Source organism: Carcharodon carcharias, chromosome 13 (assembly GCF_017639515.1).
Source record: "Carcharodon carcharias isolate sCarCar2 chromosome 13, sCarCar2.pri, whole genome shotgun sequence".
Classification (NCBI taxonomy): domain Eukaryota; kingdom Metazoa; phylum Chordata; class Chondrichthyes; order Lamniformes; family Lamnidae; genus Carcharodon; species Carcharodon carcharias.
This window is the reverse complement of record NC_054479.1, coordinates 145,096,281-145,123,037: the sequence shown is the minus strand read 5'-3', so window position 1 is coordinate 145,123,037 and position 26,757 is coordinate 145,096,281. Positions and strand designations below refer to the sequence as shown.

Here is a 26,757-nt window from a genome sequence, read left to right as displayed (position 1 = left end):
TAGCACATTCGTTTAGAAAATATCACCAACTTTAACTTTAACACCTACGTGTTCTTTTGTACTATTGTTGTTGACATCTTTTGATGATCTGCTTCTGTCACTGCTTGTTTGTCCCTATAACCACACCGCCCCCCCACCTCTCTGTCTCTCTATCTCTCTCCGCCCCCCACACACACACCTTAAACCAGCTTATATTTCAACTCTTCTTGGACTCAAACTCAAGTTCTGTCGAAGGGTCATGAGGACTCGAAACGTCAACTCTTTTCTTCTCCGCCGATGCTGCCAGACCTGCTGAGTTTTTCCAGGTAATTCTGTTTTTGTTTTTGCCTTAACTATAGTGTTTGGGAAGGGGAAACAAATTAAGCCAGGGTCACTATCTAATGATTTCTGTTGGAAAATATGGATAACCAGGCACTGGGTGAGGAGAGAATCAGATCAGCTCTGATACATCCAATAGTCAAACACCGAAAACACCCAGATCAGGAATTTTCTTGGGGCTCTCCTGCTCTATCACTATAACTGCAGGCAAAACCCAGGGTGCAGCACCTGAGCTGGGTTTCTGTCAATCCTCTACTGGGAATACAGGGGCTGATAGGCAGAATCCATGACGTGGCTGGGAGTTGAAGGAAGAAAAGGCAGAAGTTCCATTGGGAAAACAAACAGGAGAGCTAACTTCCACCTTTTCTCAACATTAGTTTAGGTCAGTGTATTATGAAGCAGTAATATCAGCTAACTAAAAAGTTACTTGTCCGTATCAAGCTTTCCAGTACTGGTTTTAAACCAGTCACAAATTGGAATCACTGAGATGCTATGGAGGGACCACATTCATCCTTTAAATAATTACATATTTTTGGATAACAAAGAACAAGAAAAAGTTGAAGTGTTTTCAGCAAGCTGAATACAAATTAAAACAAAATTTCCCAGTATATTCAAAGGATACATGTTTTAAAATATATTAGGGGGAGAGGGAGACAAAGAGGTGGAGAGGTTTAGGGAGGGAATTACAGAATTTAGGACTCAGGCAGCTGAAGGCACCACCACCAATGGTGGGCGGAACAATGGACATTGGAGAAGTATAAAAGGCCCGAATTAGAGGTCCTGTTGAGATCTCGGAGGGTTGTAGGGCTAGAGGGAACTAAGTGAAGAAAGTTAGTCTGTGGGACTAATCACCCCCGTCTACTTACCATTCAGCCACCTGGAGTCATGTTGTTCTGTCCTTATTGGGTGATGGTGTCCCAAAGTGCGGAAGATTGCAAAATCTCTACCCATGAAATCTGCTGCAGTGCCGGAATAAAGTTCTCCATCTGTGAATTAGGGAGTACAAAGTTGTCACTGTTGGAACTGTTACATCGTATATGGAATCATAGATTTCACAAGTTTTGAAAACTCAACTTTGGTGACAGTAATGACTCCTTGATCTCATCTGTTTTCCTATTCCTTTCGATCTTGATGGAATGGTGCCTTGTTCCTTCATTTAGTTTCAGCCAAAGCTCTGCTGCTCCAATCCTAATTCACACCAAATCCTGTTCACCCACCACCCCTGTGATGAATGACCGACACTGGCTGCCAGTCCAGCAACACTTTGATTCTAAAATCCCTCCATGGCTTCACCCCTCCCTATCTCTGTAATTTCCTCCAACTCTACAGCCCTCTGAGATCTCAGCCCTCCCTCTAATTCTGGCCTCTTACACATCTCTGATTTTCACTGCTCCACCCACCATTGGTGGTGGTGCCTTCCACTGCCTGAGCTAAATTCTGCAATTCCCTCCCTAAACCTCTCCACCTCTCAATCTCCCTCTCCTCCTATAAAGTTCACCTTAAACCGACCTCTTTGACTAAACATTCGGTCACCAGCCCTCAAGGAAAAATATCTCCTTATTGTCTCAGTGTTTGATGATGCTCCTGTGAGGCACCTCAAAGACTTAATTACATTAAAGACACTACATAAATACAAGTTGTTGTTTCTCAGCTTTTTGTAATTCTGTTTGTTATATAGTTCAATTATGTCGCATGCCATCCATTGAATGTCAACATGATATCTACTACAGGCAAATAATAAAACCCGAGCAGTTTAATAAAATTCCAACTTCATAGAATAGAGCCACTTTAGGAATCAGGGTGATATTAAGACACTATTCAGGTTTTGCTTGCATGGTTAATGATGTCAACCAAACCTCTTCATACGTTACTGTCTAGTAACAGTTTCCAGGAAAATTGTGTTATCTTTTACTTAAATTTAGAAGTGAAGTTGCAATGTACAGTGCAGTAATTTTCCAAAGCTGACATTTCAGCTCCATAATTTATTGCCTTTCTATGTAAACTGTGTAATGAAAAGCTTCATATCAAACAGCAATGTTTGCTTTTATGGTCACTGACTCAACTCTTTCTGGTAGCTGACAATCAATGCCACTATAACTAATACATTTGACGTGGTCTGTCTGTTCTTGCTTGGCTCAAGTGCTGCGAGAATGTCCCACTCCAGGGACAAGCTGACACTCTTGTTTGTTTTAGCCTTATTAAAAGTGTGTTTCCTGCTGACAATGCCTCAGAGGAGTGCCGAGCCCATGCTTCATTTGCACTCCCCTGCAGGAGAAGCATGTGTGGATGTAACTGACTGAGTAATGGAAGCAGAAGGAGAAAACTGTGGCACTGTAAAAGCAGGCAGTTCATTCACAGCTGCTGTTTAGTCTGTAAACCTGGGTAAACAAGGTATGCCCTGTATAAGTGGGTAACATTTCCAAGGCAAAATTAAATATAATTCATTTCTGTTAAGCTTATCCTGTTCAACAATAAGGATGATTATCAGTCAAGTGGTCAATTTTGCAACCTGTTCACATATTAAGCACTCGGGCACCTGACCTAACATTGGGCAGGTTTTACAAAGTGTGCTCCTAGAACAAACACTGGACAAGTGGGTCCTGGAGGATCTCTTATCCATTACTGATCTCTGCTCCCAAGATCCTGCTTTGCGCTTTTGGTATCCACAGCTTCAAATCTAAAGCTCAAATTCATAAAATCTACCCAAATACGCTACCCTTGAAGTTGGAATGATCAGCAATGGTGTGACAGAATCAGCAGTTTATGTTAATGAGGGAGAAAATGTTAAGCTTCACTATTTCCTCACTGATTTTAATGCAAAATACGTAATGCTACATATATGACAAATTAGGCACAAATTAAATTGAGCAATGATATCATCATCTGCCAGAAATACTTACTCAATGCAAAAGCAACAAACCTCAAAAAGTGTCTTAAAAATAATTTTCATCTTGGTCGGAACACATCTGTAATAACTTGCCTACTTTATTGTTCATCTAAAGAGCAAAATGTGACACCACATATTGTGTCATGCAAAACTGTTACACTTCACACCATCAAAGTCCCAGGCTGAGAAACATTATCCTGTTTTTATACATTAAGTGGTATTTTAAATGAACGTATTTTGCTGTTTTAAAAAAATAATTTTCCGGTGTTTAATATGCCAGCATCACCAGGGAAGATGGTGTTGTAATGGTAATGTTAGTGAGCTAGCAATCCAAAGGTCCAGGGTAATTCCCTGGGGTCACACATTCAAATCCCACTGTGGCAGATGGTGGAATTTAAATTCAATTAATTAATAAATCGAGGATATAAAGCTAGTTTCAGTAATGGTGCCATGAATCTATTGTTAATTGCTGTAAAAATCCATCTGGTCCACTAATGTCCTTTAGGGAAGGAAATCTGCTGTCTTTACCTGGTCTGGCCTACATGTGACTCCAGACCCACAGCAATGTGGTTGGCTCTTAAATGCCATCTGAAATGGCCGAGCAAACCACTCAGATAGTAGACCATTAGACAGTTGATGAACTGCAATGGTACAAGAAGATACCTCACCACCACCTTCTCAAGGACAATACATGCTGTGGCCTTAAAGTGATACCAAATCCCATGAAAGAATTCAAACAAAACATCAAATATTATTTTAGTTTACAATAAGATATTGCACTATACTGTTATTCATATCTGGGAAATTTCAGTTCTTTTGAATTAGTTGACATCCCTTTCCACAGTCCCTGTCACTACTTGGAGTAATTTTGAATCTATATCTGGATAAAATTATACTACACGCTCAACAGGAAAGTTTAATTGACTGTGGATAAAAAAAATCACACCGTTCAAAAAAGTGAGATTTTCCTATCCCTCCCCTTGCAGGTCAGGGTGGGATATCTGTCTGTGCCCTTGTGCTGCCATGATCTCGACCCAGTTTATTGGGTTCAGGGTATGGGGCCATCATGGTTGGTTTCCAACATGATTCCCACCAGCAAATAGGAGCCTGTCAGTGGCTGACAAGATGATGCAGATGGTTTTGCAGCTCAAAGACCTCAAATGTATTGCCCTCTGAATGCCTTGGCTGAAGCAAGGGTGGATGGAAGGGAAATTGACCAAGAGTATGGGAGTTAGAGGATGGTGAAATTTGACATTCATGTAAAATGTGCAAAATTGAATCAGAGGCCCTTTTGTCTGGTTATATGGGGCAGAGTGAAAAACAGGTTGACAGTTTCTCCAAGTTTCACCCCTTCCCATTGGCAACTACTTGTGGTGGGTGGATATGGAGCAGCAGAGGCAGATGTGGATTTGATGTAGCACAGTGGCGGCGGTGGGGGGGGGGAGGGGGGTTGGGGGGGTCGGTGTGTGGGGTGGTTTGGGGGGGGGGATGTGGGTGGGGGAGGACGAAGAGAGAATTTGAGGTCAGGGTGTGTGGTGATGATGAGCTCAGTGCCTAATATTTCCCCCATTTTCTGGCCAAAATCTGGGCAGGAGAGTGGAGGTAATTCCATTGCCAAGTCTTGAAATAGGTGCTGACATTTGTGCCACGATGTGAGAGTCAAAGCAATGCTTTTCTGGTGCTTCTGTTTAACAAGGTGAGAAATGTAACTCCTGGGGAATGGAGCACTTCATAAGCTTTGGCACTTCGGGATATATTTGTCTCCCAGCGTTGTTACCATGTAGACACAAAACACTAAGCTCATCTGTGTGACCTCTAAACACAGGAGTCAACCAGATTAATGCCTACATTTTAAAAAATCCATATAAACAACAACAACTTCCATTTATATAGCATGGTTAAGGTAGTAAAATAATTTTGACACCGATCAATGTAAAAAGATTAGGATTGGTGATCAAGATTTTGGTTAAAGCAGCAGGTTATATGGAGCATTTTAAAGGAGGGAGGGATACAGAGGTGGAAGGGAATATATGGTATTAATTATGCATTACATCAGCTGTTTGCTTTCCTTTTTTTGGTATCTTTCTTGTCTTCTCTTTGTGATTATGATTTATTTACTTCTCTCTCAGTTTTGATTTTCCTTTCCTTTGTTGGAGTGTTTACCATCATTTCTTCCTGGAGGCCAAATTTCACATTTACTGACTCACTCTCAGAACTGTGGGACTCCATTATCTGAAACCTCCAATTGCAATTTCCCTGAATACAATGTTGTTAGCAGCTCTCTATTCTCAAACAAACTGGACACTGTCCTGGTTTTCAAAAAAGGAGGAATCTTACCTCAATAGTCTGTAGCACTCTTTCAGTCACAACCCCTTTCCTTCCTCTTTCACTCTTGCTCTCTTTCGCTATCTACCTGCATTTCAATACTAACTAGAATTAGTTCCTGCTGGCTCAGGGTTTATTGATTCCGACAGGAATAATAATAAAAATCAATCCCTGGAGAATAGCAACGGGTATGTGTAAGGTGGCCAGGTGAACGATCCAACAGCTCAGAGTACAAGGATTTTTATTTTCCTACCCAGATGCAGATTTATGATGGAAAATGTGTGAATATAGATTTATCATATATCTGGGAGTAACATGAAAGCTATTTATTGGTGCTTTGGAGCATCAAACTTGTAAAAAAAATATAGATGACATCTTCAAGAGATAATTCCAATGCAGCAGTGATAGATCTGAACACAAAAAGTAACAAGGCAAGTTTTATGTGATGACAATTGCAGACATTTTCCTGTTGACATAGTTCTTTTTCTAAAATGTAACTCTCAGGATGTAGGTGTCACCAGCAAGGCTGGCATTTATTTCCCATCCCTATTTGTCTTGGATATCAGTGGCTTGCTGAACCATTTCAGAGGGTAGTTAGGAGTCACGTAGGTGTGGAGTCACATACATGCCCGACCAGGTAAGGACAGTTGCATATTAGTTAGGCTTTTCAGACAATCCAGTAGTTTCATGGTCACCTTTACTGGTAACAGCTTTCATTCCCAGATAGGGAAGGTGGTGGCATAGCGGTATTGTCACTGGACAAGTATTCCAGAAACCCAGGGCAATGCTCTGGAGGTCTAGGTTTGAATCCTACCTGGGCAGATGGTAAAACTTGAATTCAATAAAAATCTGGAATTAGAAGTTTAATGGTGACCATGAAACCACAGCTGATTGTCATAAAAATTCATCTGGCTCATTAGTGCCTTTTAGGGAAGGAAATCTGTCGTCCCTCATCATCATTGTCTTTTGGATGAAAAAGGTCCCATGGCGGTTATTTTGTAGAAGTGCAGGGGGAGTTCTCCTTGGTTTCCTGGCCAATATTTATCCCTCAGTCACATCACAAAAACAGATTATCTGATCACTATCACATTGCTGCATGTTGGCTGCCCATGTGTCCTACATTATAACAGCAACAACTCTTCAAAAGCACTTCATTGGCTGTAAAGAATTTTGGGGCATTCTGTGGTCATGAAAGGTGTTGGATAACCGATATATGAAAGTCTTATTTTCCTTTCTGATCACAATTACCAGTCACTCTAAGTAAGTGTCATTGCACAAATAGAATAAGTTTATTAATTAATATTTTAATACAACATTAGAAAATTTGAATTGATAAGTGGTACATTAACTCATCTTGCAATACTTTTCCTAGAGTATTACTTTAAGTACTTGGCCTTATCCAGGATCTTTAGATTACTCGAGGGATTCCTTCCTCTAAGGATTGTAGATTCTCTTTCAAAATCAGTTTCTTAGGATGTCTGTATTAAATGTAATTTTATCACTGATAGAACAACTTTTTAATTAAAGTAATTATATTGGGGCATAAGTAAATCGAACTTACTAAAGGACTGTGTTAATCTTTTAATTCAACTCAGTTGATGTTGTCTGTATGAGACACAATTCAGTGTTGTCTGACTTTCACCACCTAGTGACCCCATCATTTTAAAATCCGATTTTGTATTACATACAAATTTGAGTCTTTGTAAAGTTTTGATAAAGTATCTGCAAAGAGACTAATTCTACCTGAACCTTCTTACAGAAGTGCAAATAGCTCCTCTTCCTGCTATCCTGATCACTGAGTTTCAAGGAATAAAATCAGATAAAATAAAACTTGAAAGGAAGATTGGAATAAAGCTGTATTGTTACAAACTTCTAACATGGAAATAGTAGCATGTCTAAAATATTAAACTTGATATGCATCCCATGCACCATCAGAAACTGCAACACAACCAGGAACAGCTTTCTCTCACAATGAGCTTGATTTTTGGGAGTCGGGAGATTTCCACTGTTCAGCCAGCCAGCCTCGGAAGGATATTCCTGGAAAAATGAAATTTTTGCCCCGGGAAGGCAGGTGCTAACTGGAGTCAGGCCCATTGCCACCCCTTCCCCCTCCCTCTGCCCTGAAAGAGGTCAGAGGCAACCAAAGGGGCAGCTGACTGCCAAAGGAGACTGTTTAAAAGGCCTGGCATGCTGCTACAGGGCTTCATCCCAGTTATAACAAAAACAGAAAGGACCTCCAGCCCTCACCCCTCACACTCTTTCACACTCTACACACTCCCTATGCCTTATCCATGATAATTCACGCCACCTCATGCTCTCCACCCATTGCCGTTCATAACTTCCATGCCATGCTATGCCCCTCCATTCACTACCCATGACCCCTCATACCCTTCATGCCAAGGTATGGCACTTCCATGCCCATTCACCTACTATACACTCTGTACAGTACCAACAAATTCTATAGTAACAATAGGATATGTGAAAGAGCTTTAAAAACAACCATTCATTCATAACCATTTACTATCTATAAAAAAAAACATTTTTCAATACAGTCTTATAAAAGTATCTAGACCCTTTAACGTATTGACAGCAAAAACTATAAGCACTTGAAATGTCTTTCTCTTGTGTAAATAAACACATTGTGCAATTGACAGCATAAATCAGGGAGCCAGAGCTGTCAATCAAGCAATCTTTTCCCTGGGGTATAGCTGTTTCAATAATCTAACAGGTGCCTGGTCTCCCAACCAAAAATGCATAATGAAGCTTAGCTGAGAGTTCAGAAATCCATTACCCTGTTGAAATAGCTGCACCCTGGGGAAAACATTGCTTGATAGATAGCGATTGCTCTGTGATCTATTCTGTCGATTGCACAATGTTTATTTAGACAAGGTGAAAAGGCTTCAAGTGTTTGCTGTTTCAGCAATTGATACTTTTAAAGGGCCTGAATGATTGACATTTTTATGGCACTGTAGCAAAAATAGTTTTCTTTCAGAAACTAAACATTATGAATAAATGAGATTCTATTATTACTATAGGGTTCATTGGTTCTGCACAGAGTGTATAGTGGGTTAATAGGGATGGAAGCACCACAACTTGGCTTGGAGGGTATGGGTATGTCATGGGGGATGGGTGGAGTTGCATAGCTTGGCATGGAGGGTATAGGGGCACCATGGAGTTGGTTAGAGGGACATAGCTTGGCATACGGGAAATGTGTAAAATGCCTTGAACTTACCTTTCAAAAGGTTCCCTCATCCAGGCAATGGCCCACGACACCTCTGGGTCAAACAGGAGTACTTTAAAAGTTGGTCTGACTCCTTGAAAATTGGGGGGGGGGAGGTGGGGGGGCAGGGGTGGGGGGACTAAGACATGACCATCCCCTGAATGGAGCTGGCCAGGTCAGTAGTTCAGGGTGCAGGATTATGATCTGCACCAGCCTGTACCCTTAAACTGCAATGGTGAAATTTGAGGGCACCAGGATAGGGTCAGGAGTCCTGGAATCAAGTTCATCTTTTCACCTCTGCAGAGTCTCCCCGGCTACATGAAAGTCCAGCCCAATGTAACCCTTATTGATTTGTTTGGATAATACACAGAATAGAGAACAGTTAGAAATCCACCAACGTCCAGGATTTTAATCAGCAACAGATGAGGCTATCTTTAATTATTTACCTCACCCAGCTAAGAAAAGCTGGCAAGTTAAGCATTGACAGGAACTATGGAAAAGCAATGCTTTCTTTGCCTTTAACCTCAATGGTCATGTCATATTATAGCATTATTGCTTGTAGGCATCACTGATTCTCCTGTACCTGACCTTACAGTTGCTGTAGTGTTGCCCAACTTCAAACAGCTCAAAGTACAAACTCTTCCCTGTCAGAGTCTAGTGGCTACTCACAGGTTCAGATTCTAATTGTTTGCATGTTTTTTGGCTTTATATATTTGTTTTATATTGAAAGATAAAAGTCACACAAGATTGGAGAAATGTGGTTCGCAACAATTGTTAGGCCCTCTGATTATATTTATCTCATTGCTAACTTTGATTTGAGAGAGCTTGGGAGGCATGAGGGCTGGTTAGGATTTCAGCACAGGGCAGAACTCATACAGTGTAGATGGTCTGACTTCTACGTACGTTGCTTGAGTGTGGTCATGCTTATAATGATTATATATAAGCGCTCAATGGAGCATGTGCTGTAACTAATGGGAATGTGGAACACAAGCATTGAATTGGTTAAATTTGTTAATTCCTATCAAACTCCAAATTTACTCACCAATTAAAAGAGAAGTGGTAAACAGCCTTGGGTCATAAGGGCTTTTCCCTCTTCCATTCTCAAAGTGCGATGTTTCGAGTTTGAATACATTTTCCTAGTTGCATAGAAATAAACAATGATTAATACAATTCTAGATCTTTGCTAAACTAAATAAGTGAATCTCTTTATCATAATTTATTACAAAGATTAATGAGACAATTATAAATCTCCCAATGATGTTTTTCAAATGATTTTACAGAACAAGAACATTTTACTACATTTTTCAAGGTTGCAGCATTCAATAATTCATATATGCCTGCCTTGTAAAATCTACTGCATACATACTCACCTTTACTTCCTCTGGCTGCAGGGAAGTGAGTTTGCACATCAGTATGACAGTCAAGACTTTTAGCACAAGGATTGTAAATTGGGGAGTAATCTATAAACATGTATGACCTGAACACTGATGTGTCTGGTTTGCAGAAACTGTAGGGTAGAAACTACTGTCTGTGATATTAGCACATGAAATGCCTAATAACATCACGTTGCTGAAATAAATGAGTTAAGATAACCTTCTCGAGCCTCTTCAATGAGATCATGACTGATAGATAACCATACACCAGCCTTTGCCCCATATGCCTTTATACAAATATCTATCAATCTCAGAATTAAAATTTAAAATTGATCTTGCACCAACAGTCACTTGTAGAAGATAATTCCAAAATTTTGCCACCCTTCGTGTGTAGAAATATTTCTTAACTTCCCTCCTGAAAGATCAGGTTCCAATTTTTACACTATTTCCCTGAGTCCCAGGGCCCCTATTGTTCCCCTTCATGTTTTGAAAACTTTGATCAAATTATAATGTGAAACTCAAGCACACAGACTGCATGAAGATTAAAAAAACAAGGTTCCTTTGTTTTACCAGCATCAAGAGTGTATAAACTCTCAAAGGAAACCTTAACTTCAAGAAATAAGTGGTCCGGGTCCCTCAGTGCAGTGACTTGCCAGGTTTGATAATGCTGCCCCAGCTCCAGGCTGCAGGCGTGCTCTCACTCTCTCTTCCCCTCTCTCTCTCCCTCTCTCTCTCCGTCTCTCTCTCCATATTAGGCTTCTGGTCCCTCCTTCCCCTCCAGCCCACACTCCTGGCTCAGGCCCCACCCCCAGTTTTCTTCAGCCCGCACTCTGGCCTTAGGCTCCACCCCACCATCTTCTGTAAGGACTTTGGCTCTTAATCCGAGGGGAACCCCAGGACCAACTGCCTAGTGTCCTCTCAGGCCGGCGACCTTTGCCCCACAGGGAATTCCCCACAGTGGGCGGGGCCCAGTCTTCAGCCCCGCTTCAAAGCCGGAGACCAGAAGTTGCGACGCTCACCTCCCCTGTTGCATGCTTCCCTTTTTGAGAGCTGTCTTCCCAGCAGCCAAGCACATCACAGCGACTGTTTGCTAAGCAATCGTGAGATCAGCAGCTTCAATTGAGCTATGACGATTAGCACATTGGCAGCAGCATTTACATTGTGCATCACTGATCAATGCAAACGCTAAGGGTTAGAATGATATCCGGCATTCAGTCAAGATGACCTTCTCAGCCCCTTATCCGGACTGGCACTTTCAATGGGATCCAGGCCTTGTAAGGGATCAGCCGTGTAGAGGTCCAGATCGGCCTTGTCTCCTGGGGTTACATGAGTGGCCGCACCTGCTGCTTCAGCTGCAGCCTCGCTGCCGATCATCTGTGCGCCCTCTCCAAGTTCCAGAGTTGTTCCCCTCATACAGAATGCTGCCCCTGGATTTACAACACACAGGTTACTCCAGCATTCCCTCTCGCTCAAGCTCCTGCCTGCCAACAATGCCAATTCAGTGATGCTGCTGAGGGAGCGACTTGCTCCCATTTCATCTGCCAGACTGTCAATCTGGCAGTGGACACCAAAGAGGATGAACAAATCACATACCAGCACTTTGGCTATAGCTGAGGCCTTTTGGTTACAGGTGGGAATAACCTGCCTCTAGAAACTCCCCTCTAGAAACCACTTTCTGAGGCTGTCCTCTGGCTACAGGTTCAACAACATTGCTGTGGCTCCAGTGTCAAGCTGCTTAATGACCTTGTGGGGTTCAGGATCCCAGACATGCTGTATCTTATTCCGACCCCGGACATTCCTGTTCCAGGGGAATACTCTTGTGTCAATCGGAAGGTCCACCTTGTCAGCCTTGTGATCGTATAGCATTTTTCTTCATAGTGCTTGTTTCTCCGTCCTCTTGGACACCACCTCCAACACCTGGTTTAGCCTCAGGTGAATCTCAGCAATGCACTCATCAACATGGCCATCTCTGTCTGGACATCTGGTGAGCCCAGGGAGATGCTCCACGAAAAGGGCTGGGTTTCTTCTTCTGAAGAGACAATGTGGAGAGTAAAACAAAAACAGAATTACCTGGAAAAACTCAGCAGGTCTGGCAGCATCGGCGGAGAAGAAAAGAGTTGACGTTTCGAGTCCTCATGACCCTTCAACAGAACTGAGTGATTCTAAGGAGAGGGGTGAAATATAAGCTGCTTTAAGGTGGTGGGGGGTGGGGTGGGGGGGTGGGGGGTGGTGGTTGGGTGGGGAGGGAGAAGTGGAGGGGGTTGGTGTGGTTGTAGGGACAAACAAGCAGTGATAGGAGCAGATCATCAAAAGATGTCACAGACAACAGAACAAAAGAACACATAGGTGTTAAAGTTGGTGATATTATCTAAACGAATGTGCTAATTAAGAATGGATGGTAGGGCACTCAAGGTACAGCTCTAGTGAGGGTGGGGGGAGCATAAAAGATGTAAAAATAATGGAAATAGGTGGGAAAAGAAAAATTTATATAAATTATTGGAAAAAAAACAAAAGGAAGGGGGAAGAAACAGAAGGGGGGTGGGGATGGAGGAAGGAGTTCAAGATCTAAAGTTGTTGAATTCAATATTCAGTCCAGAAGGCTGTAAAGTGCCTAGTCGGAAGATGAGGTGCTGTTCCTCCAGTTTGCGTTGGGCTTCACTGGAACAATGCAGCAAGCCAAGGACAGACATGTGGGCAAGATAGCAGGGTGGAGTGTTAAAATGGCAAGCGACAGGGAGGTTTGGGTCATTCTTACGGACAGACCGCAGGTGTTCTGCAAAGCGGTCGCCCAGTTTACGTTTGGTCTCTACAATGTCGAGGACACCACATTGGGAGCAACGAATGCAGTAGACTAAGTTGGGGGAAATGCAAGTGAAATGCTGTTTCACTTGAAAGGAGTGTTTGGGCCCTTGGATGGTGAGGAGAGAGGAAGTGAAGGGGCAGGTGTTGCATCTTTTGCGTGGGCATGGGGAGGTGCCATAGGTGGGGGTTGAGGAGTAGGGGGTGATGGAGGAGTGGACCAGGGTGTCCCAGAGGGAATGATCCCTACGAATGCCGACGGGGGGGTGAAGGGAAGATGTGTTTGGTGGTGGCATCATGCTGGAGTTGGCGGAAATGGAGGAGGATGATCCTTTGAATGCGGAGGCTGGTGGGGTGATAAGTGAGGACAAGGGGACCCTATCATGTTTCTGGAAGGGAGGAGAAGGCGTGAGGGCAGATGCGCGGGAGATGGGCCAGACACGGTTGAGGGCCCTGTCAACGACTGTGGGTGGAAAACCTCAGTTGAGGAAGAAGGAAGACATGTCAGAGGAACTGTTTTTGAAGGTAGCATCATCAGGACAGATGCGATGGAAGTGAAGGAACTGAGAGAATGAGATGGAGTCCTTACAGGAAGTGGGGTGTGAGGAGCTGTAGTCGAGGTAGCTGTGGGAGTCGGTAGGTTTGTAATGGATATTGGTGGACAGTCTATTACCAGAGATTGAGACAGAGAGGTCAAGGAAGGGAAGGGAAGTGTCAGAGATGGACCATGTGAAAATGATGGAGGGGTGGAGATTGGAAGCAAAATTAATAAATTTTTCCAAGTCCCGACGAAAGCATGAAGCAGCACCGAAGTAATCATCGATGTACTGGAGAAAGAGTTGTGGAAGGGGCCGGAGTAGGACTGGAACAAAGAATGTTCCACGTACCCCATAAAGAGACAGGCATAGCTGGGGCCCATGCGGGTACCCATAGCCACACCTTTTATTTGGAGGAAGTGAGACAAGTTGAAAGAAAAATTGTTCAGTGTGAGAACAAGTTCAGCCAGACGGAGGAGAGTAGCGGTGGATGGGGATTGTTCGGGCCTCTGTTCGAGGAAGAAGCTTAGGGCCCTCAGACCATCCTGGTGGGGGATGGAGGTGTAGAGGGATTGGACGTCCATGGTGAAGAGGAAGCGGTTGGGGCCAGGGAACTGGAAATTGTTGATGTGACGTAAGGTGTCAGAGGAATCACGATGTAGGTGGGAAGGGACTGGACAATGGGAGAGAGAAGGGAGTCAAGATAACGAGAAATGAGTTCCATGGGGCAGGAGCAATGTGGAGAATAACCTGCAGAGGAATGTGGAGCAATATTTTGAACTTAGACCAGCTCCAGATGGTACTCAGGCCACTCACATTTACTCTCAGAGGCAAGGTGCACAATCGGTCATCAGAGTGTGGTTGAATCTTTTGCACTGTCCATTACCGTCTGGACGGTAGGAGCTAATGTGGCTCTTGATATTGCTGTACAACTTGCACAAATCCTGTTGGATCATGCTCTTGAAATTATACCCTTGGTCACTGTCAATCCGGCAGTGGACACTGAACACCGAAATGGATGAACCAATCACGTAATAGCTCTCTGGCTATAGTTGAGGCCTCTTGGTCACAGGTGGGAATAGCCTGTGTAAGCTTGGCGAAGACATCCATGAGTATGAAAACATGCTCGGCCCCATTAATATTGGGGTCGAGGACAGTAAAATCCATTGTGAGGGCTTCCAGGGGCCAAGTGGCAACATGGGATCCCATGCTGGGGTGAAGCTGTTTCCTGGCTTTGGTCAAAATACACGTCTCGCAGTTCCGTCAGTAATCCTCAATATTGGCAGTCATCCTAGGCCAGTGACGTAGATCCCTAGTCTTCTCCTATGCCTAGTGCCCTGCCTGATCATGAATCACCATCAACACTTGACACTTCAGGCTGCCTGGGATGGATGAGTTGAATCACCTCCATCTCATTGTCATGAATCAACTGATAGAGACCTCCATCTTCCTCCCTGATCCTACCCCAGCACCAGTTCATTTCTGTTTGGACTCCCTCATCAGGTGGCACTGGGTTGGTGGATGTTGGCTTTCCAGTAGTGGTGAAGTCTACAATGGCTGCATCAAGCAGCTGAAGATACCTGAGGTCCTCTTTGGAGATGGATCACAAAGGTGAAACAGGACGTGGTTCCACCTCTCTGGACCTGGTTTGGATCTCACTCACGAGCGAAACGGTGACACTCGGCTGAATCCTAGCCCAGATGTCATGTGGAGCCGGGGGTTTGAATGTTGCCTTTGGATTGAGGCACGGCCATAAGCATCAGTCACAGGCTCCTCTAATCAGGCAGGGATGGGTTCAGTCCTGTGGTCAGTTCTCTGACTGAGGGGATCAGCATTCACATTACTTTTGCCTGACCTGTACCCGATCTGGAATCGGAACTGAGTGAGTTCAGTGGCCCATTGCGTTCCTGTTGCTCCAAGCTTAGTGGACATTTGAAAGTGTTAAGCATGTTGTTGTGAGCAAACACGTCAAACTCTGCACCGATCAGAATGTCTCTGAGCTCCTGGGAAATGGGCCACCTCAAAACTAGCAATTTGAGCTTCATTCAGGAATAATTCTGCATATTCCTCTTGCTCGGGTTCAGGCTCTGACTGACACCAGCGATGACCATTCTTTTCTGCCCTTGAACCTGTGATAGCCCTGTTTAAAGGCCGAGGAAACTGAACCGACATCAGTTTCCAGTCTGAAAAGGAGGTGGAAATCTGGGCAGCCAATGACAGGTGAGATGAGCTAATGCTTGAGAGCGCAAAAGGAGCGTTGGGGACCTGTGAGGGCTCATGATCTATCATGCCTCATTAATCCTTGTCCATGCCCACTCCCTTATCATTCTCAAGTTCCCTCAGCAAGTCATGATGTGGGGCAGCCAACTGTGCACATCCTTGCACAAACCTCCTATAGGAGCCAGTGAGACTGAGAAACCCACACAGTTCCCTGTCCATCCTGGGCCGAGGCCATTCCCATACCATTCGGACTTTCTCATCGTCAGGAGTGATGCCTTCAGAATCAGAATCACTGAATTGTTACAGTGCAGAAGGAGGCTACTTGGCCCATCATGTCTGCTCTGGCTCTCCAAATGAGCAACTCGCTTAGTGCCATTCTCCTGCCTTCTCTCTGTAGCCCTGAACATTGTGCTTCTTCAAATAACAATCTAATTCTTTTTTATTATTTTATTTCCTTTAAAACAGTATAATAGTGTGTGTGTGGGGGTGACTTTCTCTCTCTCCTCTCCCAGTCTCAGTCATTTAGTCTGTTTCTTTAAGGGTGCACTCTGTTGTTTTAATCCTCACATGGCTCATTAAAATTTACTCAGTACCTTTAACACAATAGGAGTGTGTGAGAGTGAGTGAGTGACTGTCTGTGTGTGTGTGTGAGAGAGAGACAGAGTGTATGCATATGTGTGTGTTTGTGTATGTGTGGTGTGCATGTGTGAGAGACAGAGTGAGTGCATGTGTGTGTCTAGGTGGGTGTGTGTGGTAGTATGTGTGTGAGAGAGTGAGAGTGTGTGTGTGTGTGCATGTGAGAGTGTGTGTGAGATTGTGTGTGCGTGAGTGCATGTGTGTGTGTGAGTGAGTGTGTGTGTGAGTGAGCGTGTGTGTATAAGAGCGAGTGCATGCATGTGTGTGTGTATGTGTGTGTGTGCATGTGTGTGTGTGTGTGTGTGCACACGTGTGCGTGTGCTCTATCTCTGAAGTGGATGCTGGAAGTCAGAACACCAAAGGCCCGCTCACCTCCCCCATGTCAAAATCAAAAATGCCAAGGGGGAACTCTGGTTTGTGTAACCTCTTCTCTTAAATTAACCCTTGGAGTTGAGTTATCACTTTGGTAAATCTATGCTGTGCTCTGTCCAAGGCCAATATGTGCATTATTAGGTTCTGTGCCCAGAACTGCTCACAATACTCCTGACTAGGGCATTTTTTAGGTCTAGTATAACTTAGATCCCATCGTAGTCTAGTATTCTAGATATAAAGATAAGCATTCTATTAGTCTTTTTGATTATTGTCTGTCGTTGTGCAAAACATTTTAATGATCTTTGTATGTGGACCACTAAGCCTCTTTGACCCTCCACTGTTTCACCACTTAGAAAGTTCCTTGTTCTATCCTTTTAAGATCCAAAGTGGATGACTTCACATTTACTCACATTGAAATCCACTTGCCACCGTTTTGCCCATTCATCTAATCCTTTAATATCTTTTTATAATGTTATGCTTTTCTCTACACTGTTTCCAATGCCACCTATCTTTGTGTCATCAGCAAAATTGGATATGTGACTTTGTATTCCATATTCCAGGTCATTAATAAATATGTTAGAACTAGAAATATGCTAAATATGCTAGACATATGACTAGAGCTAGGGGACACAGTTTAAAAGTAAGGGGTCTCCCATTTAAGATGAATGTGAGACAAAAGTTTTTCTCTCAGAGGATCGTGAATCGTTGGAGCTCTCCTCCCGAGAGAGTGGTGGAGGCAGGGTCAATCTATATTTTTAAGGCAGAGGTAAATAGGTTATTGACTAAGAAGGGGACCAAAGATTATTGGAGGGTAGGTGGGAATGTGGAGTTAAGGCCACAATCAGATCAGCCATCATCTTGTTGAATGGTGGAGCAGGCTCAAGGTGCCGAATGGTCTACTCCTTTTCCTAATTCGTATGCTGAATAGTTGAAGCTTCAAAACAGATCTTTGCAGGTCTATTCACATCCTGCCAATTAGAGTACTTGCCCATTATCCCGACTCTTCGTCTCCTGCTGTTCAATCTAACCAGGTCAATAATCTGCCTTCAATTTCATGAATTTCGACGTTAACTAACAGTGTTTTCCAAGGATTTTATTGAATGCCTTTTGAAAGTTCACATAAGTAACATTTACAGATATTCATCTGTCAACTACCTTAGTCACCTCTTCAAAGTTTCAATTGGATTCATCAGGTTTGATCCATCCTAACAACTCCATGCTGGCTGTGTCTGCTCAGCTGAGAATTTTCAAGATATTCAGACTGTCTTTCCTTAATTACATATGTGGCTAAAAACCCAAGGTTCATATTGGCTGAACTTGTATCATTAGTGCTAGTTGCACACATTTACGGTCAAAACATTCAATAAAATCTCAACATAAAAGAGCAAGTTGAGAATCTTGCTGACGATAAAGCCCAGCTTCTGCTAATGTGCATTGCAATTATAAACCAAGTCTTTATAAATGTGTTTACAATTTTGCTATGTCTAGCAGATAGATCAAACGGTTGGTGAAAAGAATCAAAATGTAAAGTAACATTTTAAGTAAAGAGGAAGAAGATTTTCGCTGTTCACTCTTTGTGAAGAAAGTGGGTATGGTTTTATCACACATAATAGACAGAGGAACTCTTCCAAAATCTTTATTATCAATAGAAAAATATATTTATTTTGAATAAGATTCCAGGAATGCAATAGTTTCCAAGCAATTCCTACATTTTATAAGGAGTTCCCTTATATTACAAGGAATCCTATGGTAAAATGCAGCAAGACCTGGACAATAACCAGGCTTGGGCTGACAAGTGGCAAGTAACACTCGCACCACACAAGCGTCAAGCAATGACCATCTTCAACAAGTGGGAATCGAACTGTCACCCCTTCAATGGCCTTACCATCGCTGAATCCCCCACTATCAACATCCTGGGGGTTACCATTGACCGGAAACTGAACTGGACTAGCCATATAACCACTATGGCTATAAGAGCAGGTCTGAGGCTAGGAATCCTGTGACGAGTAACTCAACTCCTGATTCCCTAAAGCCTGTCCACCATGCACAAGACACAAGTCAGGAGTGTGATGGAATACTCCCCACTTGCCTCGATGACTGAAGCTCTCACAATACTCAAGAAGCTTGACACCATCCAGGACGAAGCAGCCACTTGATTGGCACCACATCCACAAACATCCAATCCCTCCACCACCGATGCACAGTAGCAGCAGTGTGTACCATCTATAAGATGCACTGTAGGAATTCACCAAGGCTCCTTAGGCAGCACCTTCCAAACCCACGACCATTATCATCTAGAAGGACAAGGGCAGCAGACACATGGGAACACCACCACCTGTAAGTTCCCCTCCAAGTCACTCACCATCCTGACTTGGAAATATATCGGCCGTTACTTCACTGTTGCTGGGTCAAAATCCTGGAATCTTCCTAACAGCACAGTGGGTGTACCTACACCACATGGACTGCAGTGGTTTAAGAAGGCAGCTCACTACCACCTTCTCAAGGGCAACTCGCGATGGGAAATAAATACTGACCCAGCCAGCGAATAAAAAAAATATAAGGAGTTCCCTCACACTAATTATATCAACAGGCTACCCTCTCTTCCATGATACCATTGAAATCACTCACATTGCTGCCACCACTTCTCCTTTACTCTCTGCATTTTCCATCTCTTTCATCAATACTATTCTCACTGAGATCAGCTCAATTATCTCCCTAGAACTGCCTGTTCCCTTCCCGACTTAACCACTCCTGCTCTAGTTAATGCTATTCTTGTTAAAATCTCTGCAGTGTTGATGACAATTGCATGTGTAACAGTTCTATTTCATGAATGGAAAATTAATTCCTCTTGTACACGTGCCAGATGAGGCTGTGCTGTGTATTTTGGAAACAAATACATTTGAGAATGCCTCACCCTGAATCGTGTGCTTCAATAATGGTTATTGCAAAATGACTCAGCCAGCTCTATGATTGAATGGTAACCATGAACTTATTATAACACAGATTTTACCTTGTATTTTAATTAGCTCTCTATCCCCTGTTCTAGCATCCAAGCTGTTGGATCATTCACTGTAGACTAATTAGAGTTTCCAATATGCCCTCCATCGTGCCCACAGGAAGATCTATTGCAGATTGGAGCACAGGACTATAAATGGAAGCTGAAAAGCTGCTTATTCAGGAAGATAAAGTGATTGCAAAACACTATTATTAAAGATATTGATGTAAATTAATCTGCAATTTAAAAAAAAGCACATTGAGGAAATTTTAGAATTCATCAACGGATGTTGGGATCCCTAATTATGTTGCAGTGTTATAATAATAATGATGCACAATCTCTAATACCAGTGCAGAGGAGACATTGATTCATTCAGACGGCAATAATTCCAGCTCAATAGATTTCTGGAGACTTAATCGGATCAACAATCTTGAACATCTTCCCTTAGTAAGTGAAACCAATTCTCCAAGTGCACTGCCAATAAAAATCTCTTTTTATAACGTTGTATTGTCAAATGTAATTTATCACTTAGCATTTTAACATGGACAGTAAATTTTAATGAAGGTGAAATATGTGGAAGTTCTTTGTTGTAGTGAAGTTTTTTACTTATAACTTGCAATGTGCAACTAATGAAAGCCAGGATTATCAATTCTACCAGAAATACTACAGATTTTTATTTTATCTAGAATAGGATGTATTTCGTCATGTGTTTCTTCTACCAACTGGATATATTAAGGACAAATATAATTTAATTGGTTATGTATTAGACAAGATGGAGAACACATTTGCATAGCTGGGGAAAATTAACAAAGGTTGGTGAAAAAGAATACTCGTTAGTGATTTAAACAGCCAACATGTCATCACTGGAAAAAACAATTGCTTCACTGAAGCACAATATCACATCTGTCCTCTTAGGTTGATATAAAAGATTTGAAGATGCTTTTTGAAAAAGAGCAGGGTGTTTCCCACATGTTCTGTCAATATTTATCCTTCTACCAGCATTACTAAATACCAATTAACCAGTCAAGCATCTTACTGTTGTTGTGGGAGCTTGCTGTGCGCAAGCTGTCTGTCATGTTTCCTATATTACAACAGTGACTGCACTTCAGATATGCTTCATTAGCTGTAAAGCGCTTTGGGATATCCTGAAGTCATGAAAGGTTTGATATAAAAGGAAAGTCCTCCCCTTTCATAGGAAAAGAAATCAGCAAAAAAAGAATCGCTTACATTTATGAAAACTTCCTCAGACACTTGGAAACGTGTGGACTAATCTGGAGCAGTCAATATGCATTCCCTCTAATCAAATTCTTCAAGGAAATTACTAAACGTATTAAGAACGGAAATGTGGTGAACATGGCAGATCTAGACTTTCAAAACTTATTTGTTTAAGTGCCAGAGGAGCAGTAAATGGATATTCCTTGATCACCAAGATTAGTGATGTGATCCAGGGATTTCTGTTGCAAACCTTCTTGTTCCCTCATAAATGTTCTGGAGCCACATACGTGGTGGTGGTGGGGGCGGAGGGGACGGGGTGGGGGTGGAGGGGATGGGGTGGAGTGGGGGGGTGTGGTTAGAAGCAGAATCTGCTGACAACACAAAATCAGCAGGCATGGCAAATTGTGAGGCAGAATATAAGAGGCTAGAGGAGAGCAGATTAAGGGAGATGAACAGACAAAGCAGTTCAGTGCAGACCAATGTGAAGTAATGCATTTTGGAGAAAAGAGCAGAGAATGGACATTCAATCCCAATAATAAAACTCTCAGTGAGCTGAGAGAGTTCGGGTAGGATAATGAGGTGTCTAAAACTGCCCACAACACAAACTGCCTAGCCAACCATCTGTACAGATTCACCATCACTTCCTCGTTTTCAAATTCAAAGCTCCAGTCAATACAACCTCAAATACCAATTACCTCTCTCCAAGTTTTCTCCATCTGCAATACTGAATCTAAAACATGAAGATTTTGGGTCAAGATTTTACTGGCACCCAGGTGGCAGGCTAGGAGACAGGGAGGGCCAGTAAAATGCCAGAGAGTTGCATCCACCACACAGTCTGCGGTCAGGCCATTGAGGTGGGAACAGCAGTGACTCAGCTGTCGCCTACCAGAGGCGAACAGCCAACCTGTCAATTAAAGGTCAAATTGGGAGTGATCTTCCTGGGCTGCTGGCACTTTGCTGGTGGCAGAACTGCCCCTCTGCCATGTGGGGAGGCTGCACCTTGCAAGGAGGCAGCTTCCCAGGAGTGGCCAGCAGAGCTAAAGGCCCCATGGCCTCACTTATGTCAACCTGAATTCCACAAACATTGGTAAAGAATGATACTGTCTACCATTACTGATGTCCTTTGGAACATGTATTGCAGGAGAGGATTTGATGGAAATATAATTTATTTGTTACTTCCATGTTCTTTGTGCCCTATTTATGTGAGCACAAAATCTGAATTCTGCATTAATGGGCCATGATTATATACTTTAGAAATGTTTTGGAGTGGACACTTGAAGATTGAAGAGAAAACTGGAAAAGGAATGAGTTGACAGCAGAATTCCAGTTACTTCAACCTTCCCAGTGAGCTAAAATCACTTTAAACCTTAGAAAACAAAGCAACTTTAGTTTCTGAACATGCAATTTACATGTAACTTACATGTGATAATTATACTGTTTATCATTAGCAAGCTACAAATAATAAAATGTAACCATGAGATGGTGCGGTGTTTGGAGGGGTGTGAGCAGGAGACAATGGTAACATTTTAGCGTTAATTGCAACTAAAAGAGGAATTACAAACATCAATTCAAGTTGTTTTATTGGCATTTCATTGTATTTCTACTTCTATTCTCTCATTCTCGTGAGAACACTAAATATTTTTCTGACCATTGAACCAGGCTTGCTTTTGGTTCACATTGGCTGTAATTCCACAAATCTATCACCCTAGACTTGATTATTCCAAAATCCACTTTGTGACCTCTGATCCTAAAACCCCTCTAAGAACAATAGAAGATTACAGCAGAGAGGCCACCATTCTGTCTTTTAGCCGATCAATAACACAATTAAAACCCAATCAGGCTTTTTTTCCTATCCCTGTGACTACCTCTGTTTCAAATATTCACCCACTTAAGATTCAGTGGCCCCTGCTTCAACTACTTACAAACTCCAATTTATCCAAAACTCAGCTGCATGCATCCTTTGCTGCATTAAATTACACTTTTTAAAATCCATTCATGGGGTGTGGGTGTCGCTGGCTGGGCCGGCATTTATTGCCCATCCCTAATTGCCCTTGTTCAGAGGGCGTTTTTAAGAGTCAACCACTCATTAACTATCACAATCATTACCTATCACACTCACTATCTATCACACTCACTATCTATCACACTCACTATCTATCACACTCATTGGCCTGAATTTTACCCTTAGCCGGCGGGCGCGATCAGTGGGCCTGGGACCTGCCCCCGACCATGATTTCATGCTCGCTGGCCAATTAAAGCCTGCCCATGAAAGGTATCTTCCCAATAGTCGGGAGCGGCTGGGCAGGCCAGGGGCCTGTCAGGCACTGGATCCAATGGCGTTTGAAAACGGCCCAGGCAGCTCCTTGAAGGCTGCCAGGGAAGAGCATATCTTCTGCGTGCTAAAGACTGAATTTGTGGCCATTTCTTCATCTGGAGATGTCAGGCAGGAGGTCTGGTGGTGGGAGCAATCAGATCCCACTCCCCTTCACCACCACCACACCCCCATCCCTGATCTTTGGACGAGTGCCTCATGATCCTCCTGGAGGAGGTGGCTGCCAGGAGGGGCACCCTCATTCCCAGAGATGGAAGGAGGAGGCCACTGCACCTGACAAAAAGAGCTTGGGAGGAGGTGGCAGCGCTGGTCAGTAACCACGACATTGTGTGGCGCGCATGGGTCCGGTGCAGCAAAATGTTAAATGACCTGCTGCACTCGGCAAGGGTGAGTACCATGTGGGCATGGATCAACGTGGTGAAGTATTAAGGTCTGTCCTCCCCCCCAACTGTGAAGTTCAGAGGTGTTAGAGTCTGAGTGCCAACTGTCAGTGACCCCAGAACTGGCCAAGGGGCTGAGCCTTGGCTGCTTGGACTGAGTGTCTTGTGGCTCAAGGGCCATGACTCGGATCTGCCCTGTGAGGTGCTCCTCAGATGGGGTTGGCCAGGCTGCAATGGAGCTGCAGGTAGAGAGTGGATTAATCCATGCTCCTCAGTCCTTTCAGGAGAAGGTGACTCATAACAACATAGAGGTGTCGCGGACAGGTGGAGGGCCCCCAAACCTCCTAACCCTTACGATGAGCAGTTCTTTGGACTGGGGAGGCACCACCCACCTCGGTCAATTGGTCCTGGAGAGGCTGGTGTGTCAGACGAAGGTAAGAGCGCAGCACACAGAGGTGAGAGTTTCAAATGGTGCAATCATTCTGGTGCAGTCTCATCATTGTTGTGAGCCTCAAACCTGAAAGATGATGGCACCATGATGCAGATCTCCATTGTCTCACCAGGGTGCCTGGCATGTACAGTGACAGTGTGATGACTTTAACTAATGACACATGGTTGTTCTGCCTTAGATTCGCCAGCACACACTCAATCACAGGACCCTCAAGAGCCATCCCTGACACCAGAGGACCACCAGGCTTCACATGCACCTGCGTCACACACGCTCTCTGAACCAGGCACCAGCGCAGATACCAGCACCTCGGTGGGCATTAGATCAGTGGCTAGAATGTTGGAGCACAGAACTGAGGGCACTTCACACTCGCTTGAGGTGCAGAGAGGCAGAGAGTGCCCAGGGCGCCGGCAGTCAGAGGACCGCTGGAGACCAGGACGATGCTCAGTTGAAGGCAGATGATGAGCTTCTGGAGTCGTCCATTAGGCAGCAGATGCTGGATGTCCAGCGAGATGTGCGGGAGGATCTGGCGGAGATACATGAGGGTCTGTGTGCCATGGTCTCTGTCGTGGAGGAGTCCAGGCAGAGAGTGAGCACTACATTGACCCTTATGGCCCACGCATTACCTCCGCAGTTGAGAGAGTGGCAACTCTCATGGAGATGCAGATCTAGGGACAGAATCAAGGGTTCGTGGGGTTGCATTCAGACCTGCAAGAGTTCACACAGACACTGACCTCAGGTGGTCAGTGCCAATGTGGGAGATGGAGGAGGCACCCAGTATCCCAGCTAGATGCCCGTCCATCAATGGTGAGGGAGGTCACGTTGGTGCACGAGCTGCTTGTCATCTCTGCGGGCTCCTGTCAGGGTGCTCTGGATGATGGCAGTAGCTCCTTCGCCAGTGACCGTGGCATCTGACGAGGTTGCAGCAACTGGGGAGATGCCAGTCGTGGCACTGGCCGCTCCCTCCCGGGTGGGGTCAGCACTGGCTCCACTGGCCAGAGGACGACTGCCAAGGTCATCAAGGCCAACAGGTCAACAGAGTTAGCAGCTGTCTCCAATGCCATTGCCAGCAAGATGGGGGTGTGGAGGCACCAGACGTAACATTCGCAAGCATACGTTTAAGGCACCATGAGTGTGAAAGGGACAGTTCAAGGGTGATTTTCTGTTCATTTATGTTTGGTTTATATGTCTGCTGGTGTGGGCATCGACACCAGTAATTGGAATGTCATAATGATTTCAATGTGACAATAATATTAAATTTGCTTTGGGCTGATGGCCTGAGAATGCTTCACCTCATTCCTTTCTGGTGCAGGGTACGCCCGTCTGTAATGCTGGATGTGAGAGGCTCTAAACTTTATTGCACAGGCACTGAGTGCACTTTGGGTGCAAATGAAAGGCTCATTTCAGACACCTGGGATGGAGGCGGCAGCCCTGGCATGAGGTGGAAGCTGATCTTTGGCAGCCCAGCTGGAGGAACGTTTGATCAAGGTGTCCCTAGTGTTGCTGCCTCCCTGCAGGTTACTGAGGTTTGTCTCCATGCCCTCAGTATTCTCCTCACTGTGTTCCCCTTCTGACTCACTACTGGATTCATCAACTGTGTCAAGATCCTTTTCCTCCAGTGGGTCCCCCCATGCCAGTGCCAGATTGTGGAGAGTGCAGCATATAACCACTATCAGTGACACCCGCTCTGGGGATATTGTAATGCTCCCCCTGAATGGGCCAGGCATGGAAGTGCAACTTGAGAAGACCTTTGATCCTCTCTACCACTGTCCTTGTGGAGGAATATTGTAATGCTGCCCTGCCTCTATTGTTGGGTGGTGAAGAGGTGTCATGAGCCTCCTTTCCAACAGAGCAAACACAGCAAACTATGTACCAAACACCCCACCACTGACACTGGCACAACCGCTCACCCCTTTTAATCTGCCCGTGGTTGAATTTTTTTGAAACTGCCGGATAGCCGCCTGCCTGTTTTGTCCGTGTGACGAGCGCGAAATCGCATGGGCGATGAAAAATTGGTGTCAGTTGGCTTTTTAATGACCTTAAGTGGGCTCTTAATTAATGGCGGGTGTGGGTCTTGCACCCATGCCCACCGACTGACCGAAATATCATGTGAGCGCATGAAGACGTCAGGGTGCTCACCAGATGTCATCACGCGCCAGGCACCCGCCTACACATTGAGGGTAAAATTCTGCCCTATGTGTAGCACTCCACTGTCCACTGTATATTAAGCCCTCATTAAGTGACTGAAATGTGAATACTGTTTTAATAATAAAGCTCCGGAACTTGCACAAATATCAAACCACATTGAACACAGCATTCACCTTTCACCACTTTACATCACATAATATTGGAAATGTTTAATGAGGGTTTTTATCAAGGATAGACATTCTTGCTATTCTATTTCATGCCTATATATCTCTGTGTATAACTGATAATTTATATGTAGACACAATGCATAATTATGATGTAATTGTACCTAGCCAACTGTCTCAGGAAAACTATGACCATCTCTGAACATCCAATGTGCTCTACTGCACAACATACGGAGGGAGAATAAAATGCTCCTGGCAGTTATAATAGACCTAATTAAAATCAAATTGAAATAATAATCAAACACTAACATTCATTCATACTTTATTACTTTAAATGATCTTATAATTATATGCCGCATTACAATCTGGTATTCATAGAATATCCAGCA

General features: G+C 43.9%; 1 protein-coding gene across 2 annotated transcripts in view; it reads right to left on the bottom strand.

The window, feature by feature from the left end:
- sema3ab (sema domain, immunoglobulin domain (Ig), short basic domain, secreted, (semaphorin) 3Ab) overlaps nt 1–26,757 on the bottom strand; it is a 321,287-nt gene that overhangs the window by 88,914 nt on the left and 205,616 nt on the right. For both annotated transcript variants that reach the window (XM_041202609.1, XM_041202608.1), the window contains exons 6-7: nt 9,793–9,886; nt 1,185–1,304 (exon numbers count right to left, since the gene is read on the bottom strand). In XM_041202609.1, the coding sequence (XP_041058543.1) occupies nt 1,185–1,304; nt 9,793–9,886 (214 nt within the window). The remainder of the gene's footprint in view (nt 1–1,184; nt 1,305–9,792; nt 9,887–26,757) is intronic.